At 40.2% G+C, this 26,786-nt stretch overlaps 1 protein-coding gene across 6 annotated transcripts in view; it reads left to right on the top strand.

The window, feature by feature from the left end:
- Positions 1–26,260, top strand: part of FARS2 (phenylalanyl-tRNA synthetase 2, mitochondrial) — a 227,890-nt gene extending 201,630 nt beyond the window's left edge. For 4 of the 6 annotated variants that reach the window (XM_033512093.1, XM_015617658.2, XM_015617659.2 and 1 more), the window contains one exon: positions 25,755–26,260. In XM_033512093.1, coding sequence (XP_033367984.1) covers positions 25,755–25,893 — 139 coding nt within the window. In that variant the 3' untranslated portion in view covers positions 25,894–26,260. Of the gene's footprint in view, positions 1–3,145; positions 7,189–23,330; positions 23,418–25,754 lie in introns of those variants that run through there. The other 2 variants (XM_033512090.1, XM_033512091.1) reach the window with 2 other exon arrangements.
- The last annotated feature ends 526 nt before the right edge of the window (positions 26,261–26,786 follow it).

The raw sequence follows: 26,786 nt of genomic DNA, 5'->3' as shown, positions 1-26,786 counted from the left end.
TGCCGCTGAAATTCTGTAAGCCATCAAAGCAGGGACACATTAAGGATAAGGCCTGGGATATTTCAGAACACCCAACTGATTTGCTCATGGGAGATCTGTTTCAATTGGCTTCTGAGTCACTAGAGCACCTCAGCCAGGTTTGTCACCCCATCGCTGGCCACAGAAGACCATGCACGTGTAAGTTCATCTACCTGTGAAGAAGCAGAGTGAACTGCCCTGTGCCAGGCACTGTCCTGTTGCAGCTGGATTATGTCTGCTCCAAACCTAGGACTGATACTGCAATCTTGGGCACCTCTGCAATGGTCTGTACTGCGGGTGTGCCATCTATCAGAAAGATACCTGCAAACAGCAGCCCTGGGAGGGGTAATAAAACTTAAACATATTGGAGAAAGAAGAAGGTTGAACCTGTAAATTGCAGCAAGATGCCGGGATTTTTGAAGGAATCTCAGACTGAATAAAGTGACTGTGCTGATAACGAAAATATATAATCCCTTGTGAAATTCAGCTCCTGTGCAACCTACAAGCCCTTAAACCTTATTTTAGAACAAGCTAAACTCATTGCAGGAAAGAAGAGCAATGACAGCAATAAAATCTATTGGGGAACATGGCTTAAGAGGGATAAATGCCTAGCAGGAAAGGAATATTTTGTAGATGTCAATGAATTTTAAATACACTTTAGGAACAAATTGTTGTTGATGGCCTAGGAGGTAGGACTGCTGTAATTTATGACTGACATGAAGAAGGATGCTACATAACACAGTAAATGCTTGTATGTGTAGGTAGTTCTGCTGGTGTAGGAGTTGTCTTTTCATCTCACTGTCAGTCCTTAAGGAGAGCTATTTCTTTGCTGAAGTCACATGTCCTGCACTTGGATTTAATTTCCAATCTGTTTGGTTATTCCCACATGGTTACCTGTTCTGTAACTATTATGGTTCTATTTTATAAGTTGTGGTCATGTTCCCCGTATGAGAAACTGTTTTTATAGCTGGTCCTTGCATCTTAGTGAACATCAGGAAAAAACATCCAAGCAGCAGCAGTTGTCAGAGATGTGAAAATGCATGAGACATGAGGATGAATGAAATGTTTTAGAACTGCTCAGGTAGGGGAGGAAGCAGACAACAGGTGACATGATAGCAGAATGTAAAAATAATGAATAGTGCAGAGAAGGCTTGTTGCATTCTTGTACTTACTGATTTGCACATATAATGCATCCAATGCAATTAGAAGGCACCACATTCAAAGCATTTAAAAGGAAATCTTTTATGACAGAAGTTCATAAATAATCACTGACACAATAATCTCTTGAGCAAAAGAGTTCCAGTGGGTTTGTAAGCAGTTTAGACTAATGTATGAATGAAATCTTTCTGCTTTGGTACATAAGCCCAGTCATTAATGGATAGGAAAAATCTTCCACCATTGGCTTGCTATTAGGGAAATATTCTTTACTTGGAACAATCTTCTCAATGAACCAATATTTGATCCTTGAAAGGACCAGGGGGCTCTTTACCCATTTTACAGCACTAAGCCATCTGTTCCTATAAGTTGCTTAAAGCTCTGTCCCCACATTTCACCACCTGATATTTGAGAGTTGTTTTCTGTGTCCTTGCAAAGCATTAATTTTTAAACTCATCTGCAGATTTCACTCACCTGACTACTTCACCATTAAAGAAATATGTGGTTCTTTTTTGAAATTCAGCTCAGAGAGCTGGATTAATCTTAGGGTAACTTTTCAGTAATCAATGCCATTACTAGAATCACTAGCTAGGTTGAGGATTTCAGGAAGAAGCTATTTTTGTAATAGATTAAAATCTGTTGGTTGAATGGCAATTGCTGAAGTAGCAAATTAAAGTGTTGGCATTTTGTTGCATAGTTGATATGGAACCACAGATTAATGTGATGTGAAAGTACTGGACAGTGCAGACTGAAGGAAACATGGTTGCAGCTTCCGCATTATTCTGAATTTAGAGCCAGAGCCTAAAGGCATCTCACTGCAGCAGGAGAGAATGGAATCCCTCAGAAAGGGCAAATAGGCCTTTCAAATACCAAAGCATCTGCTGTATGGAAACAAATAAAATCTGGGGTTTCTTTCCAGCTCAAAAAACACCTTTTCACAGAAAGTTTGACTCATTCAAATACTTTGATTTTTAGCAATACAAGGAAGACATTAACAAAACAAGTCCCACAAGAGGACACTGAGGTGATTAAGGGTCTCAAGCAAACCACTCATCAGCAGCTGGGGTGGTTCAGGCAGAGGAAGAGAGCTGGCATGAACCAGAATGGCCTCAAGAGGGTTTTAAAGCAGGAGTTCTCAGCATCACTGCTGCAGCTGTCTCTTCTCCAGTGTTACCTTCTCTCCTCTGGCACTGCTGTGGGATTAGAGAGGCTGACAGAGATAGCTGCACTGAGAAAGGGTGTTTGCTCCAGCCACCACTGGGCTCTGTGAAGGCCATTAATACAGCAGAGATTGCCTGTGCCTTTTAACCCCTGGCATGTTCTGTCCCAGAGTTCTGACTGCAGGGTGCTTCCCGGTGAAAGGATTCTCCACAATTAGGTCCATTTATGAAAGCATGTGTCCAGCTATTATGTCTAAAGGAGGAAATATGGATCTGTATTTTTAGACTTTAGCACAGAAAATCCTGTGCTGTCCCTTCCCTTAGAGAACAGTATGCCATCAGGAACATCATAGGATGAGCTTTCCTTTTTTCCCTGAATAGACTGACAGTGAAGCTGGAGCACGTGATCCCCAGTGCAACAGTGAAAGAGAAGTTTTGAAACATCTTATACAACTTTTTATCCTCACTTCAGGAGCACAGAGACATTAAGAGATCACAGAATAATTTTCCTCATCTAATTGCAAAGATAAAGTTTCTAGGTGACTTTTTTCTCTCTTTTACTTCTTCTTTAAATATGAAAAAGTCTCCTGTTGGGGAGTTCCCTTAGCCTAAAAGGGAAAGGGATTGGCCATTTTTTCTGGCTTTGGTGACAAAGAGAGTCTTATGAAAATAGCTCTGGTATTTTGAACAGATTTTTTTCATGGTTTGGTTGGTTTTTTTCTCTTCCATTTATTTATTTATTTAATTAATTATCTAAATTTATTTTTCTTTCCTTTGTTCATTAACTTATTTGTTTGGGTTTTTTTTTACAGTGTCATGGAAGTGTTGAAAAGACGCTTACCCAGAGAGTAGATGTCACCAATACAGTTTAGCTTTGACTAGCATGTAAATGGGACTCCAGAGTTTTCATAAATGCCAACATCATTAAAAGGACATTCTTAATATCAGTAACTGCAACAGCTGAGCATTTAAAATGCAACCTGAATCCTGATCTATTTTCCTTCCTTAGCCCTTTGCTCCTTGTTGGGTTCATATAAAAGCAAACTGACTAATCAGAGGTAATCTGTGATTGAGTCCAACAAATCCACTTGAATTGGTACCACTGCAAACAAAATTCTCCCCTGGTATACCTCCCTGAGTGGTATTTTTGTTTTACAAAGAAAATATTAAGAACTAATTAACAGTTTTTCATGTCCAGCTCCAGGTCTGATCCTGTGAGCTGATACATGCATTCAGTTCTTGGGGAACCTAGAGGGAGGGAGAGGAAGATGATGGTAAGCTGCAGATCAGATTCTTATGCAGAGTGTGCACAATGAAAGTAAATTCCACATTCACACAAAGTAAATTCTTCCTGAATATGAACAGGAATACAATTACATTTCTTCACCGAAGTATTTAACAAAGATGATTTTTAACAGCATGGAATATGTTAGATAAACTTTAAGTGCTAATAAAAGAATGCCTCCATTGTGCAGAAGGTAAGTCCAACATATGACATAGTAAGAGTCCTGAAAAATAGATATTGCTTTATTGGTTAGGTTTTCAGTTTTATTTGTAACTCAAAAAAATACATTTTAAAAACAGTAATGAATCATTTAACAGCTTCATTTGTAACATGCTTAATATACTACTTTTTCTGCTTTCCCATTGAATTTGTATGTAGGGTGATTTAGTGATTTTTGTTTGGACCTAGCCAATGTCCGCTCCAATTTACATCAAGACAGTCATAAAATTAAAACAATAAATAATTTGTGTGACAGATTCTTTCAATATTACCTCAATTCTTGCTCTGGCTTATCAAGGGTGATATTTATTATAAGCCTAAAGGGCATGGAATTAAAACCCATATGAATTAGCAGAAGAATCCAAACCAGCAGTGGAAGTCGATTTCATAGCATGTGTGCCTCCTTGCATAGCTAAGTAGGAAGGTTCTGTCATTAGAGCCAATAAAACAGCTTTGGGATAGATGGCAGGCAGCAAGAAAAGCGTGCTGAACATCCCTGTAAAATATATTCTTACACCTAGGAGCTGAAGTACAGGAAGCAGCCTCCACAACTTTGTGTTTAGACTTTATATCCCATTACACACACACTAAACGCATCCAAACAGCAAATGATATTCCCACATTAACTGTCCATTTTCCCTCTATCTCCACAATAAACTCTGGAAAAATCTTTCTGGTGGTCTTCTAAAAGAAAAAATTGCTGTCTTGACAAAGAAAGCAATTTAAGTCAGGAGCCTGATACAGAGTTACTTGCAGGAGGGAAGCAAGCACTTGTGAAAGGGCTCTTGCTGCCAGCACAGTAATGGGGGTGGCTATTGCCTGAGTGAATTTCATGTGAAGAGGGAATGACTGGAGGTTGGTTTTTCTCACATTTTGAGATGAGGGTTCCCTAGATACCATGTGGGTGCAGGACTCTGAGCTTGGCCTTCCACAAAGGCCAGTTTTTAAACCCTGGGCTGGGATTTTGAGAGTTTCACGGGTGGAAGGAAGATGATTTATGCCTCTCTTTGGAGTTGGAGAACTGGCTAAATCACCATGCTTTTCTCCCTGTCTTTTCTCAACAGGTCTATTTGATTTGATTTTGTGCTTTCACGCCTTGTTCTGTGAGAACCGAGAGTAGAGACAAAATTCACATTGCAGGAATTTAAATTCAGCTCTTTTTGTATGGTTTTTGCCTTTGTAAAGGGGTGCACAGGCTTTGAAATGCCTCTCTCTCTCTGCCTTTCTTGCTGCCATAGTCTAAACTGTGTCCTGTGTGACATTAAAATGTGCATTCAGTGCTTGTATTTCTCTAGTAGAGGTAGCAACCTTTGCAGAAGAGTTTTTTTGTACAGCCTCCTCCTCTGGAAAACCAATACAGAAAATCTCCAGGGCAGTTCATCAAAATAAATGTATGAAATCTTCAGGCTCTTTTCCCAAAATAGGCCCTCCTCTATGTGCACACAGACATGTTCCTGTAAGGAAACTTTCCAGAGACATATCTGACAAGCTTTTCCTTCTGTGCTCCATGTAATGAAAATCTTCCACTTCGTTGATTTGGGATCAACAGTTCTTGCTTTAAACATGAGCTTGGACTTGTATTCCACTAACAGAATATTTTCATTCTGGGTTTTGGGAAGCACCTTATGCAGGCAGGAAATCTTAAAAAGTCCTGCAACACCCACATTTGACAAGTCTGCCTGGAGTCATTCAGATGTTCAGAAGTGAATTTTGTTTCTTTTGCACCTGGATATAGGATCATAGCTTCACAAGGCTCCTGCTAAAGGAAAGTACTGAAGTTAAAATTTTATTTGCTGTCTTTAAGCTCCTGATCCTGTAGTAGTTGTGTGCCTTTTGAAGGAGTACATGTGTAATTCCCCCTCACAAAAATACATTCTGCAGCTGTGTCCCTGCAAAGGAGCAGGAGGAAAGCCACATGGCCACCCACTCTCTTGGTGTACCAGAAAGAAAGAGAAGCTCATGGAAGGACCAAAGCCTGGTGGTGAGCTAATCTCAGTATCATCTGATTTCCTCTGTTGAAGAGAGGAGGAGCCCAGTGCAGTCCTTCAACCATATCCCTCTTGAATTTGCTCCCATTTTAAGACTTTATGGTTACTAGCATCAGGGAGTTCTTCAAGTGATCCTCAATACCATCACTCATCTCCCTTATCAGTTTACCTTCAGTTTACCTACTTTCACCTGCAAACTTTGTGATGTTACTCCTCTTTCAAGTGCAGTCAGTGAGTGTGCCCTCCTACTTAGCCCTTGTCTGATTTTCCTGTGACCTTACAATGGTTTATGTCATGGAATACATGGATATAACACTTAGGTCTGCTGTTTGCTCCATAATTCTGCATGTTCAGCTTTAGGGTTGGGTTCTGCTTGTCATGGTGGTACTGGGCATCTCATTGACTTCAACAAAACCATGCTAGTAGTGAGGTGATGCTCACTATATATATATACTATATTTGTGTATGTATATGTGGGGCTTTTTTTGCTTCCCACCTACCTTTCTTTTGCACACTCCCTTCCTAAGGGAATTTCATAAATAAATTACTGATGATCTAGGCATAGAGAAGCAGACTGAGGAGTAGGATTTAAAAATAGCTTGATGCCTGTAAAATGGATCATTTTCGCAGTTAAACTATTTTTGCTCTTGTCTCAGAGGAATGTTGAAAGTGGAAGGAAAATGTTTTTGCAACAGAAATTATTGGCAATTTTCAACAAACACAAAAGTATTGGAAGTACTTGGGTTTTTTTTCTTTCTGAATTCTACCAATGTGAAAGTTAAACCAAGATGTATAGTTGTTTCCTCAAAATTCAGTTTCAATATTTATATGTGTTCTTTGGGCTCTGTTATTTATTTGGAAAATCACAATTGTCTCTTTAAAAATGTAAATGCAAATGGAAGATCTAAATAAAAGGCTTGCCTTGCCTGTTGAAAGCCTGTTCATGAGCTGGTTTGAGAACAGGGAGCAGTCTAACACAGCAGTACAGAACCTGGCACAGGCTGCAAACTTTCCCAGGAAGCAGCAGGGCACATTTACTGTGTGTGGGCATCCCCACGCTCGCCTGTGCTCAGTTGTTTAATCATGACACTGTTTTGTGATTGCTTAATGGCTGTTGCATTTTGGAAAGAAAGCACAAATGAATCAGATTCTCTCATGCTTCCAGCCAGACAAACATCCCAAATCCCACAAACTTCTACTTGGTCTCCCATGAGTCTCTGTAACTATGAGGAGCAGAAAAAGAATTGCTTACAAAATAAATGTATTGCAAAGTGAACCCAGCTCAGTGTTCTCTCGGCTTTCTTATGGGTTACAGGCTAGCAGTATCATTCACATTGCAGTAACTCACACGGAAGTTTTCAGTCAAGCTTAAGAAAGGTCAGGTTAAGACGTTCAAGCATCAGTCCCAGGTGGCACACACTGAAGACATCACATCTTGTGTTAGAAGTTGCTTTGGAGAGCCCAAGGCAGGCAGGAGCTGAGCTGGCAGATTCTCTGCAATTGGCCCTGGAACTGTGGTCTTAGACTATGCCAAAAACTTGTGGATTTGTGTTTTGATTAACTGTCCCCAGTCTTCACTCCATCCTTCATGCCATCCACTGTGTTACAGCATCCAAATCAGGGGATTAATTTAGCTGAGAACCTGTCCTCCAACAAAACTGTAGGGTGGGAGGGTTGTGCTTCAACTGAGTGGGGATCATTTGCCTGCACAGCCAGCTGTGTGGCCACAAAGCAGGTGTGGTGCTGCCACAGGAGTGAGCAGGGCAAGGGCTGCTGCTCTTGCAGAGCTTGCTACCTGTTATTTCCAGTTGAAAGGGCTGTGGTATTTGCTGTGGGAAGAAGAATAGTCCATGGCTTTGGAGGATGTCTGCAGGAAAGTCACACAGATACCCTTTATCTTCTCTTGGAGATTGTCCTTTTCGTGCAAAAACAATTGGCTGCTGCCTTTCAGTTTTGCAGGTAACCTTCACAGGCATTGCTATATCAAAGATTGCAGTTTAGATTAATCATATCTGTGTTTAGACCTACCACTCCTTACACCATGATGGATGAGGGAAGACAGACTTTTTTTTACCTGTTGAGATTGAGGGTGACATATCAGATCAACTGCTAGTCACTGTTCTCAAGTCTGATAAACCACCCATCCAGTCTGCCCTGTTGTTTCACAATAGACTGCTTTTTTCTGTATTGAAATATCTGAGAAGAGAAAATTTAAGCACACAATATATTACTTCAATAAATATATTGAAAAGCATTTATGCACAGGTTTACCCTCTTAATTTTCTGAGGTTCATAGCTGGAATTTTGTCTCGGTCTGTGTTGCCACGCATGCCAGATTACCTTTCAGAAGCCACATTGCCTAACATATAAGAGTTGAGTGGTCCTGCAGCAGGACTACATGTATTGACAGAGATGGTCCTGCACATGGAATCTAGGTATGTCAAATACCTGCATTTCATTCTTCAGGGATTTCAGAGCCTTTTATTTGTATGGAAGCTTCTATTGAATTGAGCTTCTTAGGAAGGCCAGGTGAAGTTTCTGCATTTCTCTTCACATGCAAAGAGGTTAAATGATTAATTAAATTACATTCAGCAAGTCCTTGTCACTCACTGTCCTACTCAGCTCCACTTCCCCTTCTGATACCCTGCCATGGTCAGAGATGTCTGATGTTTATCAGAGATGAATATGTTAGTTTAGGCAGGCGATGCTGCTATAAATAAGGTATGAACTTGTAATTGAAATTGATCCCATTTTTGTGGCTGAATGAATGGCCAGCTCTCTGCTCATCTGCATAGCCTGGAAGTTTTCAAATTCTTAAATATTTTTTACAGGATCCACTTCATGCTAATGTATAATGTATTTTATTGTATTGGGGGAATGAGTAGAAACATGAACATAAGTTGCTTTCAGCAGTTCAGCTGACGAATGGTAACTCAATATTTCTCTGTAGCTCAAGCATCACAAAATGTGAATACACTTAAATGAATCAAATTCATCTAGATTGACTTGCTCTTTTGTGGTATTCTGTTTGAAATATGTAATGGTGGAGACTCTTCCATTTATCAGAGGTCATTAAATGGGTTGAAAAGTAAAAAAAAAATAAAAATGGGATGTCAAAGGTCCTTTGTAACAAAGGTCCATAGTAACATGAAGCTGGAAGAGAGTGCCAAACACAAACTCTCTAAAAGAGATGGAGTTGTGAATCCTCTCCAAGCTTCTGTGCTTCTTGGTTTGTGTTATGTTTCCAGGGGGTTACAAGTGAGGGTGACCATGACATTATTACCTCTGTGCTGAAAGTACTTCTTGGTTAGTTTTACATTTCATTTCCTTTGAATTTCCCACAAACCTTTAGTTGGCTCCAGGTACAGGCTTCACAGCTAAATGCCAGCAAATGGCAAGCCAGAATGAAAGTAGAAGGGGAAAAAAAAGTGAAAAGCCAGAAAAAGAAGACTGAGAGTAGTTGTCACTTAAAAGAAAAAAAATCCAAACCCCAAGCTAAACCAAACCACAAAACCCGTAAGGGCTGTAGGGTGTCCATGTGTAATGGTCATCAATGTTGCACTGCTCAAGACAGCACTGCAGTTGGGAGTAACACTGTGGATCTTTTGGTGGTGAGGGTGCACAGACATCTTCAGAAGAAACTCAATTTATATGTAATATTGTCAATGTGACCTTTGAGGAAAATCTCTGAAGACGTGTATTTGTTAGCAAATGTTCCTCCTCCATCCAGTTTGACCATGTTTGTCCCCTTCCTCCATGCTGCAGAGCAGCTGCAGAGACCAGCTCTCCCCTTTCACAGCAGAGGGGGTGAGGAAGGTGAGTTCCCCCTTGCTCCATGTCCTGCTGCTCTGTGCTGCACCACAGGCTGATGCTCCATGGGGCAGGCTCTGTGCAGGGAGCCTTCATCTCCGAGAGCCCTGGCACTGCATCCCTGAGGTCCAACAGAGAGCAGTTCTGCCCTGCTGCCTGGGAGATGCCAACTGCTGAGACACTGAATATTTAAGCTGAACCCGTGGCTTAATACAAGGGTGAGAAATCATAAAAAGGAGTGCTCTTTGCTATAGCTGCCTCTTTCTCATGCAGTATTTTTTAAATGGCTGAATTCTGCCAAAAGATACAAGTTGCCTTTGAAACAATTTTTAAGTGTAAATGTGACATTTCCTCCACTAATCACACTTTCTTCAGATGAAAGATAATAGAGTTGTCTGAGTAGCTCAGCCCTGGGTCTTTGCTGGAGGAGTTACTCCAAAATGAATTAGATCTATAGTGGTGTTTTTAGAAATACATTTCTTTTTCTTTTCTTTCTGTTAAGTTCTAAGCTGATTTAGCATCTCAGTTTGAGTGTGAAAATATTCTACAAGGTGGAAGATCAGTGATTTATATGTAGTACCCAGCATCCTTCTGCCCAGTCCTTATTTTATTTTGAGTTGATGTCATAGAAGATACTTAAGTGCAGAGAATGTACTGTATTTTTTTCTCAGAACATTAAAAATCCATGCCAATTTCATTCCTGCTAATTCTCAGACTCAGGACAGCTTTAATTAAAATATAAATGACACGGTATTTTTAGTGTGGATAGTGTAATTGTAGCTAACTTTTTTATTTTTTTATTATTATTAATCTTTTATTCATGAAAATTCATGTGCAAGTGTGCTCATTTCCATCTTCTCTAACCAAAAGCAAACTACTCAATGCCTTTAGCCAGATGGATTTCAGAGCAGCCCAGTCTTATATGGTAATGACTCAACAACTTACTAAACCCAGTTAGCAGATTTATAGATCATGACTCAAAGTATCTCATAGTTAAATTTCGTAACAGTCCCACTTAGATTATCTCACATCCTCCATGTAACTGTTCATTAAAGGCAGTCATGCCTTCTCTCAGCAAAGGAGTGATTCACCATTAATATTTCTAAGTCTTGATCCCCACACCCTGCTTTTTTCCAGCCTTGCTTTTCAGTGTCCAAAAGCTACCAGTCAGCTTGGGCCGATGTCCCACCATACAGGGGAAAAGTTAAAGGCAATGATTTTGAACAGATTAGTCTTCTAATCAGTAACTTCTTGAGCATTTTTGCTATATTTGATGAAATACTGAGAATGAACTTACAAACACCATCCTCCTTTCTGAGGATGCGCATTATGTTTTTCAGAAGGGACAATTTCACTCACACAGAATGAAATCTGTGCTAGAACAGAGGCCTTGTGAAGGACCCTACATACCTAAGATTGGCTCAGACTACTGAACTCAGGCTTATCTGATGGCAGAAGACTTTGCAGTGTTGCAAAGTTCAATTGTCATAGCAGTTTTTGCTTACCTCTCCTCATGCTGTCCTGAACACATTCATTCATTTCCTAGCTAAACTGGTGTATCATCATTTTCAAGAAGAGGACCTGACTGGCTGCTTCTGCTCATCAGTTTTAAAAGCATTGCTACCGAGGGACCTGTCCCTCTTGTTTTGTGAAACGTCAGCTGAATCCTCAGTTGCCAGAAAGAGATGTCATCCCATTGCCTTCAGTGGGAATAGGTCAGGAGCTTTGACTCAGCAACTTTTGGGGACATCCAGACAGTTTTTTCCTTCTCCCTTATATCTGAGTCTCATTCTGATGTATAGCACAGTTTTACATGAACTTGGGGAAAAAAAAGGAGGATGTGCATTACTGTTTATGTGGATTCAGTGAATTACCAGCTTGTGATTTTAGCCCATTTCCACATGTTTTTCCTGGCAGCAAAAGTCTTGCTTTGTGCTGTTCTCACCCCTGCACTGTGCTGGCAGTGTCTGGGGAGGTCACTCAGTGACTCAGATTGGAAATTCGGTCATTTTTCACCCCCATCAGCTTGCTCTTGTGGTTCATCACATGTGCAGCCACTGATGTGGATGTGCTGGTTTAGGTGCAGTAGGGAAAATCTGAGAAGCACCTGGAGACAGGAATGGAGAAGGATTTGTGCAAACAGCTGTGCTGCTCAGTTTTATTGCCTCACCCAGGTATTACTGAAATGCTTATCCAGTTTGTGGAAAAGAAAGAAGATGCAGACTCAACCTTTAAAAAACAAAAACAATAACAACAAAACTGAAAGATTGATCCAACACAGTATGGATCTAACCATGGGCTTTGTAGGTGGATGCTGAGCCTCATCCAGATTCTTTCCATGCTTCCCTGTGGAGTTTCTGTGATGTGTTGTGAGATATACAGAATCACAACTAAGATCAGTTGAGATACAGGAGACAAACTTAGTCATCTGCCAGTGCAGATGTGCCAATAATATAAGAAAGTTTTCACCCAGCTTAGGAGTGCTTATAAATGTTTTGACTATCCAAGCCCATGCAACCTGTGCTTTGGACAGGTGCTTCAACTTCTGTGATGGGTTTATTACAGTCAGGGGTGGGATCCTTTTAACTTTTTCCCAAGTGGATGCTAAAGTAAAATCACAATAGTGTCAAGTATCTTGATATACTGTGGATGAAAAGTGTGTGGGTTTCAGGAACAAGTTCTGCAGATGTCTCTTTCTCTCTTTCTCTACTTCATGCTGCTCAGCAATCTGATTTTACTGAGTTGTCCAAACTGTCTTTGTGTCTTCACCTCTTGGTAGAGACTACAGTGCAAAATGTCACGGGGTTATTCTAGTCTCCATCTTCTTCTCAATAAGGTCTACAGCATAATTTCTGACGCCTCTTCCATTTTAGGGAAGTATATTCTCTCACTGAATGAACACACATGGCACCTGTGTTGGTTCAGCTGTCTCTGCAAAGAGAAGGTGTCACTGGCTGGGGAGTTTGTCCATGTGAGTGCAGTGGAGAAACACAGTGGATGCAGAAGGGAACAGGAATAGCTCTGCAACCCTCTCAGCACTGAATGTCCAATAATTTTCATATTCTTTGGTACTATGTTTTTAAGTATGTTAGAACACCAGCCATCCTGGCTAGGTGTGTCAAATTAGGCAAAGTAAAGAACAAACTCTGCTGATCTTAATGGAGTGAATCTCCCTGAGACACTTGGCAAGGCAACAGTTCAGGTATAAATCCCTGTAATCTCAAAAGAAATGTCTCCTTCCTTGTATGTTACTGTAGTTCAAATGAAGAAGGTCTACAAGCAGAGATGATGTTTAAGATCATGCCACCAAATTGTTGCATCTAATGTATAATACCAGACATGTCATCTTTAACTCTAAAGTCAGTAATGTAAGAATCATTTCAGTTTGCAATCTGAGTTAATGGTTGCTCTGTGTGACCTACATTGAATTCCCTACAAGTAAGGCAGATTTGTGGGACTGTGGTGCAGGAACCTGTGGCATGTGAGTCTTTCTGCTGTGATTCAGACTGGCATGTCAAGAATGAGATCTCCTTTTGAGGGGAAAGGAGTGTATACATCTTAAACTTGGTTAAGAGACTCTCCAGTTCAGGGAATAGCAGACTGCAGTGCATTCAAAAGTAGTATGTGCCCCCATTAAGCCATTCTTTGTTACAGTACAGGATAAGTCATAAATAGTGTATTTGTTCCTTGGCAACTTCATATTTCATGTAAGAACAGAAGAACACATATGCAGTGGCACTTTTATGAGACCAACATTTAATCCTTGAAAATGATTTAGTAAACATCAAGGATTCCCAAAAACTAGCGGTCTTACCAGTCCAAGCAAACTTGTGGAGGTTAACAAAAACCCTAGCTTTTCTAGCAATGGCTAGGAATGTATCACAAAATCACAAAGTCTTCTGAGTTGGATATACATGCTTACATGTTACTTGTTACACAAGTAGATGGCATTTTTACAGTGGTTTATTGTTCTGTGCCATGGAAGGCAGTGTAGGTGGGTAAAATGAGAGGTGGCTCCTTCCTCACAGCTATTGTCTACATGAGGAACAGGCTCAGTAAATGAATACAAAACAGCGAGTGAGTGAAAATAGGAAAGCCAGGATAACATATAGGATATGAGGGAAACCTGGCTACTTATTCAGAGCACTGTGTTAGAGCTCCACAAGTTGAGATTTCTATGTGTTTCTATTATGAGATGAACTGATCTGCAGTATATCGTAGGACATACCATTTCCTCTGTATTTTTTCAGTCCCACCACCTGCAACAGGGCATGAAGTTGATCAGCTTCTATGTCAGAAGGTCACAGTCCCCAGAGTGGGGCCAACCAGGCAATCTTGATTTAATGATTGATGTCTCAGATGTCTCCTAGTCCCTGGACTTCACAAAATTGCTTTGGGCTGAAGAGTCTCAAACAGGCTTGTTTGCAACATTGTTTTGTTAGAAGACTTTGCCTTTATTGTAAGATTGTCTATGGTTTAATGTGAACTTGGAAAGTTGAAAGCAAAGGGTTAACCTCTTGATATAAACTTAGAATTGTTTAAAAGAAACAATGCAGTTCAGCCTATCAAAGGTATGCAGCATCTTCTGTGGCTGTTCCTTAGAGCTTTCCTAAGGCATCTCTCATCCCTGAAGCAAATGGGGCAAGCAGTTGAGTGACATTCTCCCTTTGGGATGCTGTCTTTTAGAGTGGACTTTTCTGGGTTGTTTGCTTGCTTGTTTGTTTGTTTTGTTGACTTAGGCAGTGAAAGGTAACTGAGCAGCACTTTGCTTTCCTGTGTGCTCTATTTCAACATTAGCCTGTAAGGCTAATGATAGGGTTGCTGGTCTAAGGAGGTTACATCACTTTCAGGGGATAAACAAATACAGGGCATGTGTTAAGTCGGAGCTATAGGGAGCTATCTTTGCTACTCAAGTAACTTTCTGCATTTTAAAGACTGTTACATTATGTTATGCTAAAGAGTTGAAGAGTACTGCCACCTAGTTCATCCTCCTACTCCAAAACAGGATCAGCTCTACTTATAGAATTCCTGACAGACACTTGTATAACCAGTCCTTTAAGATTTCCAGCAAAGGGGACTCCAGCCGCCTTTCCAAGTGAATTTTCAAGCTGAACATTTCTGCAATATGAGCTCATTACTTTTGTCTCCAGCTGCTTGTGAATAACTCTGTGCAGCAGCATTTTAGGTATTTAAAGCATGATCTCATGCTTTGTGTTCTTTAGGCTGAGCCACCTATATTCTCTCAGTCTTGCCTTGTAACTTGTGTTGTCCATCAACATCACAGGTTCACCTTCACCTCATGGTTCTGTGTGGTCCGTAGATGCTTTGTGCAGTGCTGCTTTTCGCCCAGCTTTCACTTGGTCTGGTTGAACTGTGTCCTCCAGCTTTTGCAGTTTGTCAGGATTATTCTAACCTTGTCTTCAGTTATACTTAGTATTTACCCAGCTTACCCTAACATGCCAGTTAACAAACACTTCTGCTGCATCACCTCTTCCATTAGTGAAAGTACTCCATCATCCAGGAGCCAGGTTGAAGAACCCTACAAGAATGATCCTTCAGATTTGGCTGAACTGGAGACAACTGCTCCCAGAAACAACAAATTATTGACAAATACTACAGCTACTTGCAAGAGCACCTTTTCGTAGTAATCATCAGTATTGATCACCAGTTTTCTCATCCATCTATATGCAGTTCCCTCTCCGGCAAAACGTTTAGGAAGACAGATTTTCAATATCTAATTTTATGAACTGGATTTAGTATTTTTCTTGGTTTTTTCACTTTTCATTATAATGCTTAAATTTTTTTCCTAAAATGTTGTGGCTTTGTCTGAAACTACTTGCAGTTGCCAGTGGAACATATTTTGTGACATATTGATCTTAGACCATTTTTTTCTTAGCCGGTTTAACTCGTGTGAAGATGCACATGCCTACACATGCACCTACTTTCCATACTACTTCCTGCAATTTATCATTTCACTTTTTGATTATTGATTTATAAGTGTGTTGTCCCTTTATAGTGGAAATTAGGTTGTTTTGGCTAGATTTAATCAGTACATCTATGTTTTCTACTTTTTTACCTTTTTTTTTTAAATTTCCATTGTGTTTTTACAAATAATTTCACAAATTCACAGAATAATCTGAGTTGGAAGGGACCCACAAGGAGCATCAAGCTCAACTTTTAAGTGAATGGCCCATACAGGGATCAAACCCACAAACTTGGCATTATTAACACCATGCTCCAACTACCTGAGCTAATTAGCTACATCAGAGTTTTACTGGGGAATTAAAGTGAAAGCAAATGGTTCAGAGTTTCTATGGATTCCTAGCTTTGGGGGATTTTCTCCATTTCCAAAAATAAGCACTCCAACTTTTTTGAAACATTTGGTACCTTACATGTCCTCTGTGAACTCTCAAAGAAAGCTGATAACAGCCTTGAGATTTCTTCTGCTCATTCCTGAAGTGCTTTAGGGCAAAGTTCATGTCTTGGACAATTTGAGAACATTTGGTTTACTCTGCTGCTCCCTGTGAATTCCCTATTCTGGGCTGAGATCTTATTCCTTCTTTGTTGATACTAATTCCTGCTAGTGGGAGGATTGCTTGGCCTTTTTTAGTAAAGTCATAGCAAAAATGGTATTTTGATCTTCCTAGTGTAATGCCTCAATAGCTTGCTTTCCTTCCTTGGGTGGCAGACCAATAGTTTTGTTTTACTCACAGAATGATGCATTTCATTTTGTGCCCTGACCTTTTAATCTTCATGCCCACAGGGTGTTTTATTGCATGATGCTCATATTATCTCACTGTAGGAGGTGTGCGCTATGCATACTTCCTATCACATACACATTTTTTATTTTCATAAAGAGCAACCATAATATTAAGGGGGCAGCATGCCAAGCATGACAGCTAGAGTTTTCCAAATGAATGCTCATTTTGACAGCTGTAAAAGTTCTGGCCAGTGCACCTCATTGGCATATGTTGTCATCTTTTGGTTAGTTTCAATAGTGCTGCAATATTTCCCCCATTGTTCCAATCAAAATAACCAGGAAAACCTCACCTACAAGATCCAGACTCTTTGTGTCTCATCTTGCTCCAAATGTATTACCTGTACAAATGGGATCTGGCAAGAGAAAAGTTTAACAGCCTGACAGTTTTCCAGTGTGTTAACAGTAGTTTAATCTGCTGGCCAGTAGCTCTCCTTACTCTGAGCACCTCCTCTGAGTTGTCTTTCCAAGGCAGCAGCTGTCAGAAAAACGATGAGAACAGGTTTCTTGTGGCTGTCTGTGTGGAACCACTCTGTCCTCAGGGAGGGAAAGTGGTGGATTTCTGCATCTCCAAAACAAATCCTGTTAGCCAGATTAAGGCTCGTAAAACCTGACAATTCTAAGAGGAAAAATAACTTATGAACTGGAAGGACACAGCAAGCAGCACTTGTTGCAAGTGACTGCAGGGTTTTCACTAGCTTTGACAGATGATGTAAGCAGCCCCATTGAGAAACCCCCTCTACTTGCACACAGATAGTTACAAATGTTTTTAAGTTGCCTTCTGGTGCGGCAGGCTGACCAGTGAGGCAAGTGCTTTTAATGTATTGCTTGTCCTCAAAAAAAAAATAGGGGCAAGTGATTTCTTTTAACCTTTGCTTTCTGTTATAAAGTCCTTCTTGTCTTCTAGTCTCAGCTCTTCCTTCTGACTTCTTGTCCCTATCCTGTTTTCTCCTGGTATGGTCTTAGTTTATCAGTTAAGAAACAGCATATCTGGTAATCCTGATGTTGTCTCTCCACTCTTCCCTGCCCTGTCCACTCTGTATTGGATGAATTGCTTTTTCCTTCCATAGCCTGTCTTTTTTTCCAGGATGGCTGTAGGATTTGCAGTAAAGAAGGGTGACTGGAAGTGTGGGTGAATGGGAAGGGTAACTTGAAAGGTTAACTCAAAGGGTCTGTGCCTGCACTTGTCCAAGACCCCTCTCTCTCATCAATTTTCTATGGGACTTTGGACAAGTCATTTAGGTTCTTATCTGAGTCCAGAGCCACGTCTTCCTTTACTTTAACTCACAACAAGTGTAAAAGGACCTTAAACACCAACCTCCTGGGCCTGGTGAGGACAAAACCACTAATCTCAGTGATGAAATCTATACAAGAGTCTAAAACAGCATTCAGGCCTTCCCATGTATTTGTCTGTCATCTAGACCCTGATTTCTGCTAGTGCTCAGTGGAGATATATCCAAACCAGCTGTCACTACCATCCATCTTCATTTCTTAGGAGAATGAATTGTTTTAAATTCTCATTTAAATTCCCTTTCTACTTGATTTTGAAATATGTTTTAATTTGACAGCAATGTTATTTTTAGGAATACTTTTTGTAGCCTTTAGTATTAACATCTAGTTGGCAGAAAAAAACTGCTAAATATTTATACTTCTCATCTTTGATCTTTCACTTAGAAGAACTGAAAAGGTATCACACTTAACATTTTTATTATAAATATTTTAGAAAGCATTTTAAAGAGTCCAAATTCACCTCTCATGTTGGATTTGTTCGGAATGTTGGGATGGGTTGTCACTCTTAAGTACAGGTAGTTGCCAATGGTTTGAAAGTTTAGAGTGATCCTGCTGTGGCTAAGGACCAGGAATGGAATTATTGACATCACTGTTTGACAGGAGGAGGACCAAAGCTTCTTGCATCCTCTTACTCACATGCTGTGGCTCAAAGGGAGATGAATACAATGTCTTTGCACAAGAAGCATGACTCTACAAAGTGTGTCTTCCAGAGCTGCTCCTTGCAAACAGGTTGTGTCCCTCTTCCTCTCCAGTACAGCCAATTGTCCTGGAAGGGCACAACACGGTTGTGAATGAGATATCCAAGTCACAAAGTTCTGCCAGAACCACAGAGCCTGTTGCTGCCAGAGATACATTTTTCCACCACTAAATTACCAGGGATTTAAGAGGTCAAGAAAAATGTGGAGAAAGCATGAGAGCCAGCAGTGGCAGAAAATATGATTTATTATGATTTTACTCACTGAAAATATAATTTTTTTCTTAGAATGTCCTGGTTGGTAGCCAAAATGCTTCAGCTGCCAGCGCTACCAGGGCTTCCAGGTAATGTGTGCTTCTGTTCTCCTCAGAATGTCAGTATCAGCTACATCAGCCAAGTTTCTCTTCCAGAGAGAGGGGGTGATCCGTCATAGGAACTTTTTGCCTTGGCCTCTCAAGGGAAATGTAGTCCTGCATTTGTTTCTGGACTAAACTGGGAAGAAGAAAGTCAAGAAGCTTAGATGGCAATTCCCCTGAGACACAAAATCCAAATTGAGTTATTTTGTTCTTCTGTTTGCTCTGTTAGAGAGTGTTTAAGTCTCCAGTGGTCAATTTTTAAGCAAATAATAAAAAATATTACTCCTTGGATTTTATTTTGGTGAACACAAGATTAGACTTTGAAAAGCCTTTGACATTAACCTTTTTCAGTCAAAAGTAGGGAAAGTGAAGCAAAACAACAGCAAAACCCTGTGCTGTTCACAGAGCAGGTATTTTGTCCTGTCTCATGCTGAGACTATGTTTTTTCCTCATTTTCAGCATCCAATTATTTTTCTATGTTTAGTACATAAAAATATGTCTCAAGTACTTTACCAATAAACCTTCTCTTATTTGCCACCACAGTGGGTAGAAGTTATTTCACTAGACTTTGCATGTATGTATCAGAATGTTTTCTTTCTCCCTTCTTTATTTCACCTGTGCAGTCCTGTCATGGTGATAACCCTGAATTAAAAATAAGGGTTTGTACCATATTCTGAGTCTCACAGGTTTGCACATGTTTTGATCTTTTTGTGCATGGCTTTCTTTCCTTGCTCAAAGTCTCAGCCTTGGGGAGTTGAGAGACTCATTCCATGTGTGGTATTGAATTTATGTGGCATGGTGAGTGCTCTGCAGTTACTCTGCTCAAAGTTAGGCAAGTCTTGAAGATATTCAGTCTCTAGCCTACTCTTGAATCTTCCTGGATTCAGAGCAGGATTTTGAACTGAATCACCCAATGGACTGGTGAGTCCCTAAAAACAGAAGAGGCCCAGTGTGAAGTGAATGCACAAAGTTCACCTTGCAAGAGGGCAACTCTCAGTCACATCCAGCTCTAAATCCACATGAAATTGATTCATCAGTATTGGTATTGATCAAATATGATGGGAATTCTGTCCTCTGAGTTTGATAGATGATTTTCCCAAAGAGATAGAGATTGGAGGACAAGGAGTCATCACCAATGCTGGAATCCATCCCCTTGAGAAATGGTTTCATACCTGCTTCACAACCATTGATCATTGCCTTCTTCAAGGAATCAGTGAGTCACTGTCTTTAAAGTGAAAAGAAAAAACATAATCCCAAATCCCAAGGCTTTGTAGGTTTTTTCTGCCCTTTGATGGCAACAAAAGTCTGTGTCACAGTTAGCTTATTATCCTATGGGTACTCTAGATTTTTTATCTTTTTTTTTTTTAGTATAATGGAGAATGGTACTTTTCTTCTTCACCCTGGCGATATTTCATTGCTGCCTGCATGTAATGGATTCCATTACTTCTGATGCTGTGAGACTTAAGAGCTTTTTAAAGGAAGTGCTTGGATTTGAGATGGGTTATCTATATCCTTGGCTGGTTACTGAGAGGACTGTAACAGTGCACAAGGGAAATTCTCTGTTTCTTCTATAGCTCAGTCTGTTTACAGGAGTTCCCTCTGCTTGGGAGCTGACAGAAGAGAGCCCTGCACTGCTCACAGTAGTTCTTTTGTTGGCCTCTGTCAACAAAACAAGGTGATCTGTTGAAATAAGAAAAGGTCTTTATGGGCCAAAGTGCTCAGCCAAAGCACAACTAATTGCTTTAACCGTTCCATTAAACATTTAGTGAGTACCTTAACAGCCAGGAAACTTTCAAGTGGAGCCTGTGAAAGATGTTTTTCAGTACTTATCTATTTGTATCTGTTCCTCCATACAAGAAATTAGTTGATAGATTTAGGCAGAAAAGGAAAATAATGGTCGAAGCTTTTGAATTAATGCAACGTTTTTCAATACTGGACAATGAATTAGATTGTACTTATGGCTATCTAATAGTGTCCAGTGACTGGAAAGCTGAAAGTGCTTTCATTTTTCATCCACTTTTCACTGTCTTAACTAGGAGGTGATATTTATGTCCTTTGCCATTGTATCCCGTACTGTGTTCTTTATCTCTCAATAATCTGGCTATTAACAGAATTTTGACTTCTTTTTTTTTTTTTCTACATGAAGAGAGAAGCTTAAAATGGAATTAATACTAAAGAAAGAATGAAAAGGTCAAGCAGGTTTCAGGTTGGTATTCAGATACAGATTTCACCAAGTCCAATTAGAAAAGAGCAAAAAGTCCATTACTGTCTCAGTTTTGTGGAAAAGAAGAACAATATTTCAGTCCAATCATTGGTCAGTGAGTACGCATCTCTTTTGAAATGAACTACCAAAAAATCCAATAAAGTTGACACTCTAAACATGCACATCTTGGTCTGAACTCTTTTTGAAGCTGAACACACCAGGTGTCAGCTGGAAAAGGTAGGCAAGAGAAATGACCATTTCCTGCTTTCTGCGGGTTCTTTCATCTGGAGGCAATCTGATGCCTTTCAGTGGCATCAAAATCACCTTAAACAAAAACATGTCCCTTTTTAAGAATATGCTGTGTGTACAATGTACTCTTCCAGAGAGATGAAGTATTAGCATTTGAAAGGACAGATGAGAAGGCATATTTTGGAAAGACCTCTGTTCAGAGAATTTCTGCAGTATTCTATGTGCATATCACCATGGTAATTGAAATACTTGCCATTGATGAGAAGGTATACAGCACAAGCCTTTTGCCATTTTCCATGATGTGGTTTCTAGCAAAGAGTGCTATTTGTCAATTTAAAATTTATGATAGGATATTTAGCAGTTGTGCCTACTATCATAGAGATGGATGTGGTTTGAAAGCATGAAACAAAAAAGAAAAGGTAATTACATCTTCTTCTTCTTCTTGCAGTTTAATATTCTTTCCCATTTCCACTTAAAATGTGAACCATAGTGGAACTGCTGGAGCCACAAAGCAAAACCAAAGCTGTGCTTTCTGTATGGCTTTGTCAATTAGGATGCCGGTGACATGAAATAGTTTATTCATTTCTTCCCATCATCACAGCTTTTGGGACATTGTTGCAAACAAAATGAGCCTTCTCTTCTCTGAGGTCACTCCATGCATATGATCTCTGTGAAGGGTGTAGCAGCCCCTGAGTACTTTGTGAAGGTTTATGTAAGGGAATTACATGATGAATCTTTTGAGGGCATATAGGATGCACACTTCCATGGCAGGGATACCCTCAAGGAACCTTGTGACTCACTTAACAGAGAGAAAAAAATCTCAAATATTTGCACACTACCATGTGTGTAGATCTTTTATTTTAAATAGCATTCTTTTGGAAAAGGTGAAGTATAGATACCATGTGAATTGTGAATTGTACTGCATAGTGAACTGCTTGGGATACAAAAGGGATGGTACTCTTTTGCTCTTTCATGCTGTGCCTGATTGTCATCTCTAGTTTTCTGTTCCTCAAAGTAAATCCAGCTCTCTAGAAAAATGTCTGGTTCTGTGTTGTCCTCACCACTTAAGAGCAGGGGTAACCTCCATACAGATCTCTCTGTGCCTCTGTGCTTTAAGGCAGATGGAAAGTAGAACACAGTTAAAAGGTAAGGGGTTTCCACTCAGTTCTGCCCCTTTTATCTCCCTCTTCAGTACAGGATGGAGAAATTTTCATTCTTGTTATGGTATTGCATGTGGAAGAGATAAGTGCCAATGCCAAGCATTTATTCTTTATGCAACATTTGGGTTACCAAATGACCCTGTGATTAGTCTTATGTAATGCCTGAGACAGGTTCCCTAGAACACTGAAGCGTTTTGCTGTTGGTAGCTTCTGGGATTAGCTTTCCAGCCAAGTTGCATTTAAAGCATCCTTCAGTGGTTTTCCATGCAGGGAAAGCTAACACACAAGTATTAATTTTGTTTTATGAAACACACCCTTTCATTCTAGCCCAGGTACCAGGGTGAGGTTGCTTTCATACTGATTTTATTATGCTAGTGGCAGACTAAGACCCCTTCATTTCTGTTGTGCTTAGGTATGAGGCTGAAACATACACAAACACAAACATATATACTGACCTTCAGATGGACCCCACACAGTGACTCTGGCCTGGCAAGGGACCAGCTCCCTAGCACATGAAGGCCACTGAGTGCCAATTCCTGAAAATCATGAGGCAAAACTCTTTCCTCCAAAAATCATACGAGGGAGCATTGGACATTATTTCGCTCCAGTGTTTGTCCACAGTCCTGTTTCCTCCTGTGGCATCAGAAGAAATCCCTGTCTTCCTTCTCCCTTTGAGTGGTGCTTCGCTGTATTCACTGTGCTTCATTACCTGAGAGCCGCAGGCTGGTGCAGAGGAGACTTGTGACACTAAGATCAGCTGAAGCCTAATGGGAGAGGAGTCCGCGTGACTGCAACCACACGGACTTCTCTGACGGTACACTATAGGTAAATAAAGCCTGGTGTGCTCACTGTTAAGCTTCTACTTTCTTTTTTCCTTTATTTCTTTCTTTTTCTTTTTTTTCTTTTCTTTTCTTTTTTTTTTTTTTTTACCCTATGAAGCTGCTGTTGCAGCTTCAATTTTTGGCCTAAATTTTTTTTTTTCTCAGGATAGAGAGCCACTGCTTCTGTATCATCAGGCTGCAGCATGACATGCAGCAGAGACTTCATTATGCATAAGCAGAGCTGTCTCTAAGGTAGGCAAACACTCTGTGGCTCTGCAGAACAAAAGGGAAGTGAGAAACTGAATGAGCAAAGGTATTATTTGCTGACAATAATTATTTCCAGTTGCTGCTGATGGCAGGGATTAATCACAGTTTCTTAATACTTTATTTGGGAGCACGGGAAATATTAGGGGAGGGAAGAGATGAGAAGTGTTCTTCCAAATATCCCTTGAAAAGTGAGTAATAGTACTCTGGAAACAAAATGCTTAAGGTTTTGAAACTTGCAGTGTGTCTTTTATTGAAATAGCTTTAAACCCCTATATTATGTCTTCCTAATTAGTAACAGAGATGCAAATAAACCTAGCTAAATGTGAGAGAAAAATGTAGCATACAATGTACCATCCATGTTATGTGGCATTATGTATATTAGTACAGCTTCCTTTTTTGCCTATAATTAACTCTAGATTAATTATATTTAATGCAATCCTCATATTATCTCACACCAGTGCTTAACTTCAGCTGCACCTAGCAGAACTCTAGTCCAGTGCTCTCCTCTACAACCTCTACCCTTTCATGATTTAAATACCTCCTAAAACTACTGTTTTTCCACAACACCCACAAGAAACTAATTTGTCCTAGTCTGCCATATATAATTTGGTATGAAATGTACCACTCTCTGCCATGGAGGGAGAGGGACTCGGAAACACCTAAGTCAGGAGTAATTGTCACTTTCATTTAACAAAGGCCAGTGAAGAAGCAGTGCTGTAGCTACTCCTACCACAGCTTACACCTATATTAAGCAAACTTGTGTTTATATCACATTAAATAATGATAATGAATTTTCGTTATCATGGGATATATTCCCAATATTTGCAAAACTTCAAGATTAAACCTGTGACTGTACACCTTCTAAATAAATTTTCAGCCAAAGCAATTTTCAAATGTTTTTGATCAGGGTTATTCCTGTAGCACCTTTAAAAACTGACATACTACCAGCTTTAAGGATATTTGACAGCCTGGTTTTGAAAATAACTTCTGTTGAGCTCCAATGCATTATCCCTCTCTCTTACTCAAATTTCTCACTGGCAATGTAGCATCTGACCAAATCCTTGTTATTCCATTTACTTGCTTCCCCCAGGTTTGTCCTCTTGGCTGCTTTGAAGAGGTGGAGCACAGCAGAGCAAGACCTTCCCCACAGTTACACTTCCCCCTCTTTTCTCAAAAATCACTTTTCTGCAGCATTTAACCTGCACACAGGGAAAGCTCTTGGCTGGCTTTTAGCAGTTAACTGCAGTCAGCTTAACACTTTATGAAATGCAGTTTGCCCTTTCCAGTCCTAGCCAGATTTAACTTGCTTTATCTTCAGAGCACACAAAAAAAGGAGGAATGCTTTAATTAGAATTAGCTTTTTTTGTTGTAAACTTCTGGTGGGAGCAGGGCAAGCTTCCCACCCTTGTTGGGTGGGACAAAATTGATATCAAACAACAGTTCTGAGGTAAAAATTGCCTGTGCCTGTTTCTAGTAGGATTTGAGGTTGAAGTGAGTATCTTGAGAGTTGTCTTTGTGGATGAGCACATCTAACCTTAGATTTAATCAAATAGTCAAAAGCATAAATGTGGTTCTAACATGAAGCAATTTTCAGGAGAGAGATGATCCAAAGCTTGCTGACTGCCTTTGTGTGCCATTAAATGCAGAGTTCTGCAGTCTGGAAGCTTCTTCTGCCTGGTACTGTCTGGTTTCCCATTATTTTTCCCCTCAGATTTTCTCTCTGTCATTGAAGTGAGTGTTCACCTTTGAAAGAAGAAGCTGTGTGGGCTCCATTTGAAACTAAAAAGGATGCCAAAACTGCCATTTAAATTCAGTAACACAGACACTGCAATTACAGAGATGCCCTTGCAAAACTAGGTGCTCCTGCCTGCTTTTGATGGAGAGCAAGATTTTTTCACTCTTACTGAATGGTTTGTCCTGATTTTTCATTAACTTGTCTTTGTCTAGCCAGCAACTCTTAAATACTTCTCTTTTCCCCATCATTCCCTTTTCTCTATTCCTGTTCCCTGTTCTCCTTTGTCCCTTACTTTCCATAGCACAGGGTAAGAAGTCCTCCTCCTGGGGTTGTTTGTTAAGAAGCTACCACATCATGGTACAAGTTGAGGTACAAGGTGGACTTCAGCAAAGTCCTCTGCCAAAATTAAAATTCAGCTCAGTCCCGCCTCTCCGAACTGTGTATCTTAGCATTAAGGTGATTTTCAAGAAACAGGAGCAAAATTAGACCGCAAATAAAAATGATCCAGAGGGTAAGTGTTCGGCCTCACGTATTTACATTTGCAGGCACGTCTATTTATGAGTCCTCTTTTGGTTTGTGTTTTGTAGGACAAAGAAGGTCAGCCACTGCTACCGTATCGTTTACCGGCACCCGGAGAGGACGCTAACGCAGGACGAGGTGCATCGCATCCATCAAGCTATTGAGGAGTCAGCAGTTCGGGAGCTTGGGGTGGAGGGCAGGTTCTAGCAATGCTGCTCTGGAGCCCCAAGGACAGTTGCTTTTTTCTTTTTTTTTTTTCTTTTTTTTTTTTTTTTCTTTTTTTTAGTTATTTTTTTCTTCATTTTTTGGGGGTGGTTTTAGGTCACAGGTATAGAGGGTGTTTTTTTGACTGAACACAAAAAGGGATTGATAAATGGGCAGTGATAAAACTGGCAGGTAATAAACATTACTACTGAGAAATCATTGATGAAGCACTGGTGCTTTATTTTAAGAAATGGGGGAACAGCAGTAATGTAAGATTGTAAGATTTCCCTCCTGTTACACTGCCTGGTGGTTTTCTGTGTTGTTAATTGGTCCCTGGGTTCCATTAAACTCTAAATACTTGGCATTATTATTTTCTGTGTTGACAGGATCTTCTGTCCATGTAACAAGTGAAGCAAATCAGAGACACAGATTAGTTCAGGGAAGAAAAACCCATCCCACCCCATCCCACCCCACACCACCCCAACCCCATCTCCAGCTTTTTTTATTTTTATTTTTTTTTAAATAAGAGATGTCAGATTTTGCTTTAAGAAACCTTCCAAGAAGTAGTGCTTGTGAAGTTTGGCTCTCTTACATTCAGAGTCCATGGGTGTTGATTTCATCAGCTACAGAGAAGGAGCCAGTGTGGTTTGGGCCAGGCTTGGCTGTCTACAAATGCTGGGTCATTGGCAAGTTTTTCCTGTTAGATCCTCTTTCTCCCTGAGAGCTGAGCAGAGCTTAGTGAGGTGCTCCAAGCTGTGCTGCCTTCACCAGGAACGAAGCTCCCTTGTCTCACTTCTCTTTGCATAGACACCTGGGCAAGATAAGTCTCCTCCCCTGACACCATCAAAGTATTGATATCACCTATCAGCATCTTCCCTACAATGTCCTGAGAATCA

Source organism: Parus major, chromosome 2, assembly GCF_001522545.3.
Source record: "Parus major isolate Abel chromosome 2, Parus_major1.1, whole genome shotgun sequence".
Lineage (NCBI taxonomy): Eukaryota > Metazoa > Chordata > Aves > Passeriformes > Paridae > Parus > Parus major.
This window is presented reverse-complemented; position numbering and strand designations above follow the sequence as displayed.